Source organism: Mastigoproctus giganteus, chromosome 12 (assembly GCF_048544385.1).
Source record: "Mastigoproctus giganteus isolate SK-2022 chromosome 12, ASM4854438v1, whole genome shotgun sequence".
Classification (NCBI taxonomy): domain Eukaryota; kingdom Metazoa; phylum Arthropoda; class Arachnida; order Uropygi; family Thelyphonidae; genus Mastigoproctus; species Mastigoproctus giganteus.
In genome coordinates this window covers 102966005-102979920 of record NC_143586.1, presented here as the reverse complement: position 1 = coordinate 102979920, position 13916 = coordinate 102966005, and the positions used below count along the sequence as shown (strand labels likewise).

At 37.8% G+C, this 13916-nt stretch overlaps 1 protein-coding gene across 1 annotated transcript in view; it reads left to right on the top strand.

Moving 5' to 3' along the window:
• The window catches only part of arr (low-density lipoprotein receptor-related protein 6), a 324124-nt gene that overhangs the window by 249668 nt on the left and 60540 nt on the right, over window positions 1-13916 (top strand). Inside the window, exon 13 of the mRNA XM_090386404.1 lies at window positions 3127-3330. Within this exon, the coding sequence (XP_090242530.1) occupies window positions 3127-3330 (204 nt within the window). The remainder of the gene's footprint in view (window positions 1-3126; window positions 3331-13916) is intronic.

Genomic DNA, 13916 nt, shown 5'->3' with positions numbered 1-13916 from the left:
TGCATCATGTTGCTTTCTCCAAATGTGGACATGCAGCACGATAGAGTTAGAAATGGAATTCCTTAGACCAGGTGGTCCACGACCATGCAAGGTGCAGTTTATTTTGTCTCACAATGAGCATGGGCACCCTTGATAACCACAGCTGCCATAACCCATGTGAAATGTCTCGTACATTTTCAAAGTGGATATTGGTCTTGATATTCCTACATTGTACTGGGTGGTTAGCTAGGCTACTGTGTTGCATCACTGCTGTATTATGAGGTGAGACACATTTGAGCATCGACCACTCGTGGCTGTCCCACTTTGGCTGGTTGTTCAACCAGTGTCGAGCCAGTCATGACAGACACCACAGAATGGGAGCACTTAACTGTCTTGACTGTTGTCAAGATACCGACACCTGTAATTCTTGCCCCCACAATCATTCCATATTCAAAGTTAGGAAGGTCTTGATGCTGACCCATTCTTTCTCACAGACACTCAAAAAGTGATTGCCACGTGGGCAGACTACAATCTTATAAGAGTCATTCCTGACTTTGAGCCTTCACCAGCTTCATAGATCAGTCCATTCCCACACACTGGGATACTGGTGCAAAGCTAACTCGGTGTATATTTACAGATTTGTGTAAGTTTGGGACTACTGTATTTGCCAGCACACCTCTGAATATGACCTAATAGCTCTCATGCCAACAGCTGTTATAAAAACTTCAATAACTACTACTGACATTAATCTATTAGTTTTACTTTTGGAAATATCTAAAATAACTGGTGTACAGGACTAGGCTGTGTAATCAAAAGAGTTACTTTAGCATATCCAAGATGTGTTATACATGCTGAAGATATATGGCACATTCTTAAGTGATTGCACTGCCTCCAAATTTACTTCTTAAGTGATGTGAGCTATGCTTCTAGGTAAAAGGTGGTTGTTTCAAACACGTGCATGTTTTTAGTGTTAATAAATAAATGGATGAAACAGTCTTCTTATTTGGCCAGCAAAGAATTATTTTGCTAGTCAAATGAAATTGGATTAGTATAAAACGACTAGCATTTTATGCCAATCCAATTCTCAGTTGACAAAAATTTCATTTGTGTAAATAAATAAAATTGAAACAATGTTTTTCATTTGACAGTTTGACAATTCAAAAAGCTTAAAAACAAAGCATGAAAGTAGTTTTTAATCATTTTTAATCCTTAATGTGCAGCTTTGTTACATCTCACTGAAAAAAATAGTTTTGACAGTAGTGATCTTCATACTTTGAAGTTATGAAGGATGGTATTTAGATTTTAGGAAACATTTTTATACAAAGGTAATCAATATGATGTCTTTTATATATTAAAACAAAATATATTTATGATTGGTGTGAAATTTTATTGTATAATGTGCATTTCTTGTTCTGTGTACACTGGCCTTTGTTCATTCATCCCTCTATAAAGAGCCTTAAAGACATTTGAAAATGGTGCATGCTCTACACTTGTCCACCATTGAAGAGCAACACAGTGCCATCCAATTTTTGTGGGACCAGAAGCAGAAGCCTGAAAAAGTTCAAGAAATGTTGAAAGTTTAGGGTCCAGACTACTCCTGTTTTAAGAGATTGTGCAAGATATTTGAAGAAGTCTTTGCCATTTTATGTGACATGTTACAGTCTGGCCATCCTGTGAATCTTTCCATTTTGGCAAAAATCATGGAATTTAACTGTGTAATCTGATTTGATCACTGGATTAATCTGCACTTGTTATAAATGCTGTTCAAAATTTTAATATTGCCTACAATGTCATTCATGATCATTTGCAATACAGAAAAGTCAATTTGTGGTAAATTCTGAGACAAATGATGGAAGAATATATAGTAAGAAGGATAACATACCACTTAGAGGAAATTCCTTCCTTGCTTGCCAGAATTTTGATGGTTGACAAAACCCAGCCGACCTTTCACACTGGAATAAACAGCCCAGTTATGATATGGAAGTATCATCACCTCCAAAGAAATTCAAGGTATTTCTTTTTGCAAAGCAGGTGATATGATAGCAAGAATCTTTTAGGATACAAGAGGGATAATCCATGTGGAGTTTCTTAGCTAAGGTCAAACTGTCAGTATCTTATCCTACTGCAAAACATTGGATCATCTGCATTATGCTCTCTGTAAATAGAGCTGGACTGGAAGAGAAAAGCATTCTGTTCTTACACATCTGACCACATTTACACCATTTTCCTCCAGCAAAGGCGCCTCCGTAGCCAGGTGGGAAGGAGCAGCAGTGCGTAGCACACGCTTCTTGATTAGACCGGGGTTCGAGCCCGTCACCACCAAATACGGAGGATGCGGAAAGGTCAGGGAATGACCACCGCATATCCCGGAGCAATATGGCCTTAGTTGCTAATGCTCCTAAAAAAAAAAAAACCAAAAAAACCTCCAGCAAAATTTGTCTTTTAGCTTGGACGTTTTGCAACACTCCCTGTACAGCCAAACTTAGTGGCCACTTGATTACCACCTTTTTAGTACTGTTAAAAAGACATCTTGCTTGAAGAGATGCAATCTATCATGCATACATGGTCGGAATACCCAAAAATCAAGTTTTATGAGGAGGATGTTTTCAAACTTGTTCAGAACTGTGGCAAATGTGTCAGTGCCAAAGAATCATATGTCAAGATGCAGGTGAAGAAATATACTTGTAAAAAATAAATAAATGGTGCTACTTCTTGATCATCCCTCATATGTTGAAATTTAATATGCAAGGCTTATGGAAGAGAGTGTTCTCAAAAATAGGGTCTGTTTGGAATCAATTTTTATTATAAAAGTTTTTGCACGTATTTCCAAATATGCATAGCTGGCAAAGGAGACAAGATAGGCCCAGCAAGCTTATAGTGAATTTTCATTGATGCTTTTTAAAATCCTTACAAAATTATAAAATGCAATGCAGTGTAAAAAAATAAAATAAAATAAAATGTATTCCTTCATTATAAAAAACAATACAGAATAAATTGCTGGAATATGCACCTTTAATTCTTTTTTGTATTTTAGCATAATGTTTATTTTTCTTTGTTGTGTGATTTGTTATGTGCATGCTAGTAGTTTTTATGTTATTAATCAGTTATCATGGTTTTAAAATACAAAGTTTTACATATTAATTACAGGAAATAACAGAATTCAAGTAATAGCAGAAAATTTGCCCGAACCTTATGGCCTTACTCAGTACCAAGATTATATCTACTGGACTGACTTATCTACACATAGTATTGAAAAGGCTGTTAAAACAAATGGTGAAAATCGAACACTCATTAAAAATAAACTGGATTTTGTTATTGATATCCTAGTATTTCATACTTCGAGGCAATCAGGTAAGAGAGAACTTTATTTATCAAAGTATTATGTGATATCAGATTAACATATGGTTAAATAATTTGGAGTCATGCACCTCCACATTAACTCCATAAAATTAATTTAATTATTTTTTAAAAGATTCCATGTCTGACTCCTACCTAATGAAGTTTTTCATTTGTGATTATTTTAATATAGCAAAAGTTACGTGACCAGCAGGATTGCAACTGTTAGGAATGTTAGGAATAAATGGCATAGTATTAATATTTTAGACAGAACAACTTTTTTTTTATCACAAGTTGCTTCAAGGTGCACTAATTTTAAACAAATAACATAACCAAAAGGTTATTCTGTTATTGGTTTATAATATGAGAAATTACTATGACAGCTGGTTTTGAAACTTACTGGTCTCTAACACATTTGCTACATCTGAAGCATGTAAGCATTCAACAGCCAACAGGGTTCTGTGCCATAATGCATATGAGCATTACAGCACAGCACAGCACAGCAACCAATGTGGCATAATACATATAGGCAGTCATTCAACAGCCAACAGGATTCTGTGCCATAATGCATATGAGCATTACAGCACAGCAACCAGTGTGGCATAATACATATAGGCAGTCATTCTTAAGCAGTCAATATACAAGTGGCGTAAAAGTAAAGCCACATGAAATGACCTGCCCAATTCTGTTGAGACACTAATTAACTCTGGGCTATTAGCATCAACAATTCTTTTTTGTTTATAGCTTGGTACATGTTTTAATTAATTTTTTTTTGCTTTTGTATCAAGGTTAGTTTATGTTAGTTTAAGAGGGCGCTGAATCTCTTTAAAAGTTACAGCTGTCAGTTACAGGCTCCGCAAAAACGATAAGTGTTTGCCTTTTATTTACATGATTGTTATTTTATATTGTACTTAATACGTAGTCATATAGTTATAGTTACGCTGGTTATTTTTTATTTTTAATTTAGATAAAGAGTTTTTGTGGATTTTACTTACGATAGGTAAAACCGTTATTTCGTTCCATTTTTGTAGCCATTGTTTTTGGATATAGTGGTAGGGAATTCAAATTTTTTAATTGAGGTAGCTAGGTAGCTCTAACGCATAATTATATAGTAATACGCTTCACTGTTTCTATTTAATAGTTTCTATTCAAATACTATTGATATTTAATTTATTGATTTTATTAATTTAAACTACCATGCCCCAGACTAGAGCAGCAAAGCAACGGGCACAAAGTGGCAGGAGTGCTGTGACTCGGGGGAGAACTGAGGGGGGCAATTCTCCAACGCATCACAGCCTAAAAAAATGTGCAACTTGTGAAATGTTTGCCGAACTCTCTGGAACGGAACATGATATTGCCATGGGGGATGTCTTTGTGTATGCGCGATGTAAGGAGTGTAAGGAAATCAGGCGACAACTCAGCTTTGTTATGGGCCTATATGAGAGTTTGAAGGACAGGGTGGATGCCCTCGAAAGATCTAAATTGAGGGGCCCATCAGGCTCTCAGCTGCCCACATCAACGCCAGAGCTTGCACTTGGTCATCACGCAACACAGCGGCAACCCCTAAGGCAGAATGCGCTGGTCCCACAGGAACTAGTAGTTGTTGGTGACTCTATTGTCAGGGAAATGGGGAACATCCTTTGTAAAAAGGATAGGTGGAACAGGACCAGGGTATGTCTGCCAGGGGCAAAGGTTGATGACGTTGTAGAGCGGATATCATCTTTCAAGGGCACAAAAGGTGATATAGTTGTACACGTTGGCACTAATGATATTAAGAGTAGGAGACCGGCGGAATTACTCAACAAGTACAGGTCACTGTTGAAAAAAAAGCCGTGAAATAGGGTTGAATTTGAAAGTGTCTGCAATTCTGCCCAGACACGATAGGAGGGAGTACATGATGAGAGCCTTGTCGATCAATTCGGCCCTGGAAAGATTGTGCAAGGCTCAAGGGGTAGAATTTTTTTCAGCCTGGACTGTACTTGTTAACAGGAGAGATTGCTTCTACAGGGATGGGATACACTTAAATAGAAAGGGTGCAAGAATATTTGCTGATGCTATCGAGGCAGTGTTAGGTGGGTCGGAAAACTGCTAGTTTGGGGGGATACAAAGACTAATAGTTTAACAGTAAACGCAGGCAGAGGTGAAGGTGATTCTTGCACAACTTCTATTAGAATAAGAAGCGACCTGGAGCGAGGGGTGTTGGGGGTTTCAGGGACGGATGGCAGTCATCATGGAATAGTTGGGTATATGGGATGTGTTAGGGTAACAAGGAATAGGCATAGGAGCATGTATGCTTGCATGTATATCAATGCTAGAAGTATAGTAAATAAATTTGATGAATTTGAAGTGTTGGTCTAGACATCAAAGGCGGATATTGTTGGGATAGCAGAGACGTGGTGTCACAAAGATATAAGGAATGCAGAACTGGAATTTGGGGAGTACAATGTGTACAGAAAGGATAGACAGGACAGAAAGGGAGGGGGTGTTATGCTGTTAATTAAGAAAAACATAAAATCAAAGGAAGTGGACCCAGTTAATATAGATGAACAGTGCTCTGTTGAGTCAGTTTGGTGTGAGATAAGCACTGCGAAAGGAAAAATAAGAGTAGGAGTGTGTTATAGGCCTAATGACTTGAATGAGTACAATGAACAATTGTACAGAGAAATAGAGTGGGCCAGTAAATCAGAATGTCTTATAATGGGGGATTTTAACTTCCCAGATATTGACTGGAACTTGTGGGTTGGTCACTCACACACTAGTCAGACTTTTGTGGATTTATTGGATGATTGTTTTCTGCAGCAGCATGTTCGAGAGGCAACCAGAGAAAGTAACACTCTTGATCTGGTTATCAGCAGTGATCATTCGTGTATTAAGAATTTGCAGATAAAGGAACCACTAGGTGGCAGTGATCACAGTGTGCTGAAGTGGGATTTACTCAAAGAGGTAACTACCGTCAGGGGTAAAGGAAAGGGTTTTTGCTTCCGTAAAGGGGAGTACAGTGGTCTCAGACAGTTTTTAAATTCTGTACAGTGGGATCAACTGACGATGTTACAAACAGTAAATTCTAAGTGGGAAGCATTCAAAGAATTAATCGTGGAAGCTACTAGACTTTATATACCGATTAAGAAATATCGTTCAAGGTTTAGGCCTAAATGGTTATCAAATGAACTATTGAGACTCGTGACAGAGAAGAAAAATGCATGGGATGCATATAAATTATCAGGTGACGCAGAAGCCTCTGGCAGATATAAGCTAGTCTGTAATCAGGTCACAAAGGAGGTTCGGCAGGCGAAGGCGAATTACGAGAAATCTTTGGCAAAAGATGCTAAGAAAAACAGCAAGGATTTCTTTACTTATATAAACTCTAAAAGGAAGGGGATGAATATGATTGGTCCACTTGACATCGATGGTTCGACTGTTGATGATCCTGCTCAGATAGCAAACAAACTGAATGAGTATTTTGCATCTACATTCACACGTGAGGAATTATTACAATTTGAAAATGGAAGAAGGTTATCAAATTGTAGCAGTGTGCTTAATGATTTTGTAATAAATGAGAGCAAAGTGGAGGAGAAATTGTTGAAGTTAAACATAAGAAAGGCACCTGGGGGGGATGGGATCTATCCAGTTATTTTAAAGGAGGCGGCAAAGCAACTAAGCAAACCCTTAGCCATAATTATGAGAGCATCCTTGGACTCAGGGGAGGTTCCCACGGACTGGAGATGTGCAAATGTGTCCCCAATTCACAAAGGTGGATCGAAGGGTGACACGAGTAATTACAGACCAGTTAGTTTAACTTCTGTTCCGGGTAAAATAATGGAGTCGCTGGTTAAAGATGCATTGCAGGATCATCTAGACAAGACTGCAGCAATAATTCAAACACAGCATGGGTTTGTTAAGGGAAAGTCTTGTCTGACAAATTTGATTGGTTATTATGATGTGGTCACAAAGGAACTGGATGCAAAAAATAATTTTGATATCATATACTTGGATTTCAGGAAAGCTTTTACACTGTTGCGCATGGAAGACTACTGTACAAATTGGAGCAGAATGGTATTAAGGGTAAGTTGCTACAATGGATAAAAGGATGGTTAAGTGGGAGAAGACAGAGGGTGGTAATCAATGGGTGCTGCTCTTCTTGGACTAATGTTATTAGTGGAGTCCCACAGGGTTCGGTGTTGGGTCCACTGTTGTTTTGTGTATTTATCAATGATATTGATGAAGGTATATCAGGCTTAATGTCGAAGTTTGCAGATGACACAAAGGTTGGCAGGGTTGTTAATGACAGTAATGGCAGTGTGCTACTGCAACAGGATCTAGATAATTTGGGCAGATGGGCTAAGAAGTGGCAACTGAAGTTCAACCTTGACAAATGCAAAGTACTGCATATGGGTAGAAGTAACCCCAGAGAAACGTACCAACTGTGTGGTACTACACTTAAGGTGGTAGAAAATGAAAAAGACCTGGGAGTAATTGTGCAGTCAGATATGAAGTTTTCTGAGCAGTGCAGACAGGCTGCTAGGGTGGGTCATGGGGTTTTGTCAATGATATATGGGAATTTTGCTAGCAGGGAAAAGGAGGTGATTGTCCCTCTGTATAAGGCAATGGTCAGGCCACGCCTTGAGTACTGCGTACAGGTCTGGAGGCCTCATTTTAGGAAGGATGTAGATTTGCTTGAGCGTGTACAGAGAAGAGCAACACGATTGGTGAGGGGAATGAAGGGATTCTCTTACCAAGAGAGGCTTAAGTTCTGCAAATTGCAGTGGCTGGAGACTAGGCACCTGCGCGGTGATCTGATTGAGGTCTATAAGGCCTTGAATGGGTTGAGCACGCTGAATTCTGATGGGATCCTTCCACTTGTTCAGATTACCAACCTACGGGGACATAAGTTCAAATTAAGAAAGGACAGATGTAGAATAGATGTGCGGAAATTTGCCTTTAGCCAGCGGGTGGTTAATTGCTGGAACAAACTTCCATCTGTCGTTGTGGAAGTTGATAGGTTAAATAAATTTAAGGAGGAACTGGACAGGCATTTGGAGGGAATGGTGTGATTTTTTTTTTTTTTTTTTTTTTGGCTGATGCTGCATAAGCTCCTACACTTGCTTTCTTGCATCATGTGCCACTGCTACTACTACTACTACTACTACTACTACTACATAGAATTAGATAGTATGAATCAGAGCTGTAATACTCAATATGTTCTATGTTGATATTAATATTTGAAATAATAAGAGGAGTTGTTTACCTCAATATATAGTATGTAGAACACTTCCGTATGATACTGTCCACAAATTAAACGAAAAAATCGAAAACTTACATTAGAGTAACGATTTACCTTCTTAAGGAAGGAAAATCATTTTGAATATTTTCGTTAGAATCTTTTTAATTGCGTTAAATTGATTTTTAATTGTGTTAAATTGGTTTTTAATTATTTATTTTTTACTCTAATGTAAGTTTTCGATTTTTTCGTTTTAATTTCTGGAGAGTATCATATGGAAGTGTTCTACATACTATATTGAGGTAAACTCCTCTTATTATTTTACAAATGTACATAGAATAAACTTTTGATTAAGTTTTGTTTTGATTTACAGCTCAACAAAGAATTAAGTGTTGCTTTTAGCTATGAGTTTCAGACTTTTACTTTTTTAACCATTATTTACAAATTTTTGGAGTGTTTTGGACTTTGGAATGTTATTTCTCAACTTTTCGAAAATTATCGTAAACTGAATAGACTAACTCAAAAAATAGGTGGCCGTGAACATACTAATCAGATAACAAAATAGCCTTCCAGTGAGGTTATTTAAAGTACTGTATCTTGAAGAGATGCATAGATACAGACATTTCTTCTGTTTTTACTATTAATACTACAGAGCTTAAGTTTTTCAATCCCACCCCCCTGTTTTTTGTTGGGCTAACTATTTTTATAAAATTTTTTAAAAAAATTGAAAGTGCTACTTTTTATAATAATTAAAAATTCAAAAAGTTGCAAACAAACATTACATAAAGTAAATATTTTCACATTACATGATAATAACTAGACTAATTTTTTTGTGTGACATTTGGCAACACTGTTATGGTGATACTTTGATTTGACTGCATAAGTCAGCAGTATTGTGTGATGTGAGTTGATTTGATTGCAGTCCTTTCTTGTTTCTTTTAAAAAAATGGTGGTTAAATCATTAAAACATAATAAACATTAACTTACTAATGAAATCTGAGAAAAATGCCATAGAAAATGCTAAATCAAGTTTTATGTAGAGGGGAAATTTTAAGAGCAAATTATTTATTTTTTGGGTGTGGAAAGAGGTTAAGCAATTTCAAGAAGGAATTAATGGAAGATATTAAAGATGACTGGTGATCTGGCCAGCTGACATCATCAAGGACAGTTCACTGTTTGAAAGTTAGCAAATAACTCAACATGAACATAGAAGCTAGTAGATTTATGTTTGACTAGAGTTCTGAACATGAAGAACATGCATTTGAGGTGGTTTAAAAAAATCTTGGTGATGAACAAAAAGTGAGAAGGAAATAAATTTGTCCAGATCTTTCAGAAAGAATTTTGTAAGAATTTGTAAGAAACCAACCTCTTTGTTTCATGTTAAATAGTAAGTTTTGAAATTGAATGGCTCAGTCTGCTTCCCATCTTGCATCCCACCGAATACTCCTCTCCAGATCTCATGTTTGGTCATTCATTCCTTTCTCTTCACTGTCGAGGCAGTAGTATGTTGGGGTGATCAAAAAAGATTGAGACTAATTTTATTACACAAAGTAGAATGATTATTAATGAAAACTATATACATTTAAACCTATCCTATATTCATCTCTAACATGTATATTTTTTGCCTCTGCAGGTCCACAATACTTTCTGTAAACTAGAATCAGACTTGAACAAGGTAACATACCCACAAAGAAAATAATGAATGAACTGCAAGCCACTGTGAAATTCTGTGTTCTACCGAACAAAATACAAACGTTAAAACTTGGGCAAAAATTCAGTTTGAGAAACTGCTATATCCAGATCCACCACATTTGTAGTAGATGGCATAAGTGCTTCAAAGTTGGAAGGACCAGTATGGAACCTGACCCTCTCCGGAATGTCCATCAACATCAGTGATTGATATGGAATCTATTGGTATAGCACACTATTTATAGTGTCTGCTGTCATCCTTTAAGAGAGAAGAATTACAGTCAGAAAACTTGAAGAGGCCTTAGGAAGTTGGAGGTGGAAGTTAGAGGTTGTGAGAAAAGTAGTATAAGTTCTTTTCACGGTTGCCAAATTGAAAAGATATAACGTGCAATTGCTAGTGGGTGGCACTGACTTGTGTTCAGATCCAGTTCATGATTTAAAAGTCCAAAGATCCACAAGAAAATAAATCGATGAACTGAAGAAAAACAATTTCTGAACTGCAAACCTCTGGTGAAAGAATCCTAAACAGTCCAAGCAAGCTGATAATCCTATGCATGTCGTCCTCACTCATGAAAAAAGTCTAGTCATGTTTTTCTCTTCTGGCTTGGATAAAGCAATTGCTTGTTTCTTTTAAATATTATGTCAACATTTAGGCATAGCTTAGGCATTTCTTCTGCCAAGGTCATGGAGCATCTAAAACAGACAAGAGTCTTCTTTTGTTTACTGAGGAAGTATTTTATTGCTGCATGTGACTACATGGTGTACACATCCTCATTGATAAATGATATTCATGTAAATGCTTAGGTGGAACAAATTTCTGTTGTGCTGTGTGTTTCTAAAAAAAATTGAATTTACTATCAGACACTAATTCGTACATAAAATTAAATAGGAATTCTGCTTCAAAATTATGGAAAAGTGAGAGCCTTAAAAGTCTCTTTTCCAACAAAAAAGATACTGATAACTTGATTTCCTCTGATCCAGGACTCTTTTTTTGCAAGCATCAAGTCACATAAAGATGATTTTTTTTTTTTTTTTTTATATTCAGTAGTGGGGAACTCTACACTAAACTTTGCTTTGCATACAGTTTAAACTCAATCACTCATACAGCCATCTTCTATTCCGGACATACTTTTATGAGGGGTGTTTAATAAAGAATGATTTTTTTTTAAATCCTGACATACCTTTATTAATCATTCATATTTTTCCACATTGTGAGGTCTCGCATTGTTGTGATGCAGCATCCACTCACCTGCATGCAGTTGTGGTTTTTTGCGAGAAACGTGATCCTGCAAAGTGTGCAGTACAGTTCTGTAGTAAGGTCCTGTAACATTCATATGATGTGACAGCTCATCAACCATTCCTTGAATGTCAAAAAAAAAAAAAAAAAAAATGACCATAACACAACAAGACAAGCCTTTCCAAGGGAAAGTCTTGTCTGACAAATTTGATTGATTATTATGATGTGGTTACAAAGTATATGATATCAAAAATAATTTTGATATCATATACTTGTATTTCAGGAAAGCTTTTGACACTGTTGCGCATGGAAAACTACTGTACAAATTGGAGCAGAATGGTATTAAGTAACGAATGGGCCTGGTGTACTGGGGTCTATGGTTGAGAGAACAAATATAGATACGTATAATTTCTGAACTGCAAACCTCTGGTGAAAGAATCCTAAACAGTCCAAGCAAGCTGATAATCCTATGCTTATCAAGCAGCATCTTCACTTTTGAGGATTCAGTCTACCAGCAGGTACATGGCACTACTATGGGTGCCCCTGTTAGTTCTGGAGGAGCAGATACACCTATTACAACATGGTGCAGATATGTTGACGATATTTTTACTGTAATACCACGTGGCTCTGAAACAGCACTACTGGAATACCTCAACTCCCTATCTAATTTCATCAAGTTTACTATAGAGTTAGAGGTCAACGATGCGCTCCCGTTCCTGGATGTCTTAGTGCATTGCGTAGGCCCACATCTAGAGACTTCAGTATACCACAAACCTACGTGGTGCAGACAATTCACTAACTACAGATCTGGCCACGCACCAAGTCGTCTCAATAGCACTACCCGCACCGTATTCTCCAGGGCTTGGAGCCATTCCAGCACTGATGCAATTAGACGTAACGAGATCTCCCGTGTGAAGGCGGATCTAACCAAATGTGGTTATCCATCCCATGTGCTAAGCAGGTGCCTATTACAGGCACAAGAACTCACATCCCACCCAAGACCACTGAACCAAGACGGTATACCATCCGCCTACATTCCCTATTATCCAGGCTTGTCAGGACGGATCTCGAAGATTCTTAGAAAAATTACAACATCAAATGCGTGCAGTTACCCTGCAGAAACCTACATTCATTGTCTCCAGTGTGAAGACCCCTGTCACACCTCTCTTACGCAGCAATGTAGTATATCGCATCACCTGTAGAGACTGTGACAGCTGCTACATAGGAGAAACATCAAGGCATCTCCAAGATCACCTTACATAACATTACAGAACAATCCGGCTTGCCGAAACTGACCAGTCCGCAGTCGCGGAACATTTTTGGGCCACCAACCACGATCTTGATCCCAAACGTGACTTTGAAATAGTAGACCACTCACGACACTTTCGCCACCGCCTATGGCTAGAGTCACTTAACATATTAAACAATCCAAAGGCAATAAACCGCCACAAAGGCATACGTCTACACCCCATCCTAGAGACAACCATTTTAATGCTAGATGATCAGTGGAGTAAAGCAGCGCGCGTCTGTGCAACAACAATAGCACATGAATAACGTGCTTCACTCAGCTCATTGCACTTATCCGTTGTATTTGAATTTCAGTTGATAAAGAGACTCATTAGTCTCAAAATTTACTGCCTGCTACTTATTAGTATATTTTACATTAAACTGGGTTATAATTATATGTATCTATATTTGTTTTCTCAGTGGTATTAAGAGTAAGTTGCTACAATGCATAAAAGGATGGTTGAGTGGAAGAAGACAGAGGGTGGTAATCATTGGGTGCTGTTCTTCTTGGACTAATGTTATTAGTGGAGTCCTACAGGGTTCGGTGTTGGGTCCACTGTTGTTTTGTATATTTATCAATGATATTGATGAAGGTATATCAGGCTTAGTGTCGAAGTTTGCAGATGATACAAAGGTTGGCAGGGTTAGTAATGGTAGTGTGCTACTGCAACAGGGTCTAGAAAATTTGGGCAGATGGGCTGAGAAGTGGCAACTGAAGTTTAACCTTGACAAATTCAAAGTACTGCATATGGTTAGAAGTAACCCCAGAGAAACGTACCAACTGTGTGGTACTACACTTAAGGTGGTAGAAAATGAAAAAGACCTGGGAGTAATTGTGCAGTCAGATATGAAGTTTTCTGAGCAATGCAGACAGGCTGCCAGGGCAGGTCATGGGGTTTTGTCAACGATATATAGGAATTTTGCTAGCAGGGAAAAGGAGGTGTTGTCCCTCTATATAAGGCAATGGTCAGGCCACGCCTTGAGTACTGCGTACAGGTCTGGAGGCCTCATTTTAGGAAGGATGTAGATTTGCTTGAGCGTGTACAGAGAAGGGCAACAAAATTGGTTGGAGGAATGAAAGGATCAAGAGAGGCTTAAGTTCTGCAAATTGCAGCGGTTGGAGACTAGGCACCTGCGAGGTGATCTGATTGAGGTGTATAAGGCCTTGAA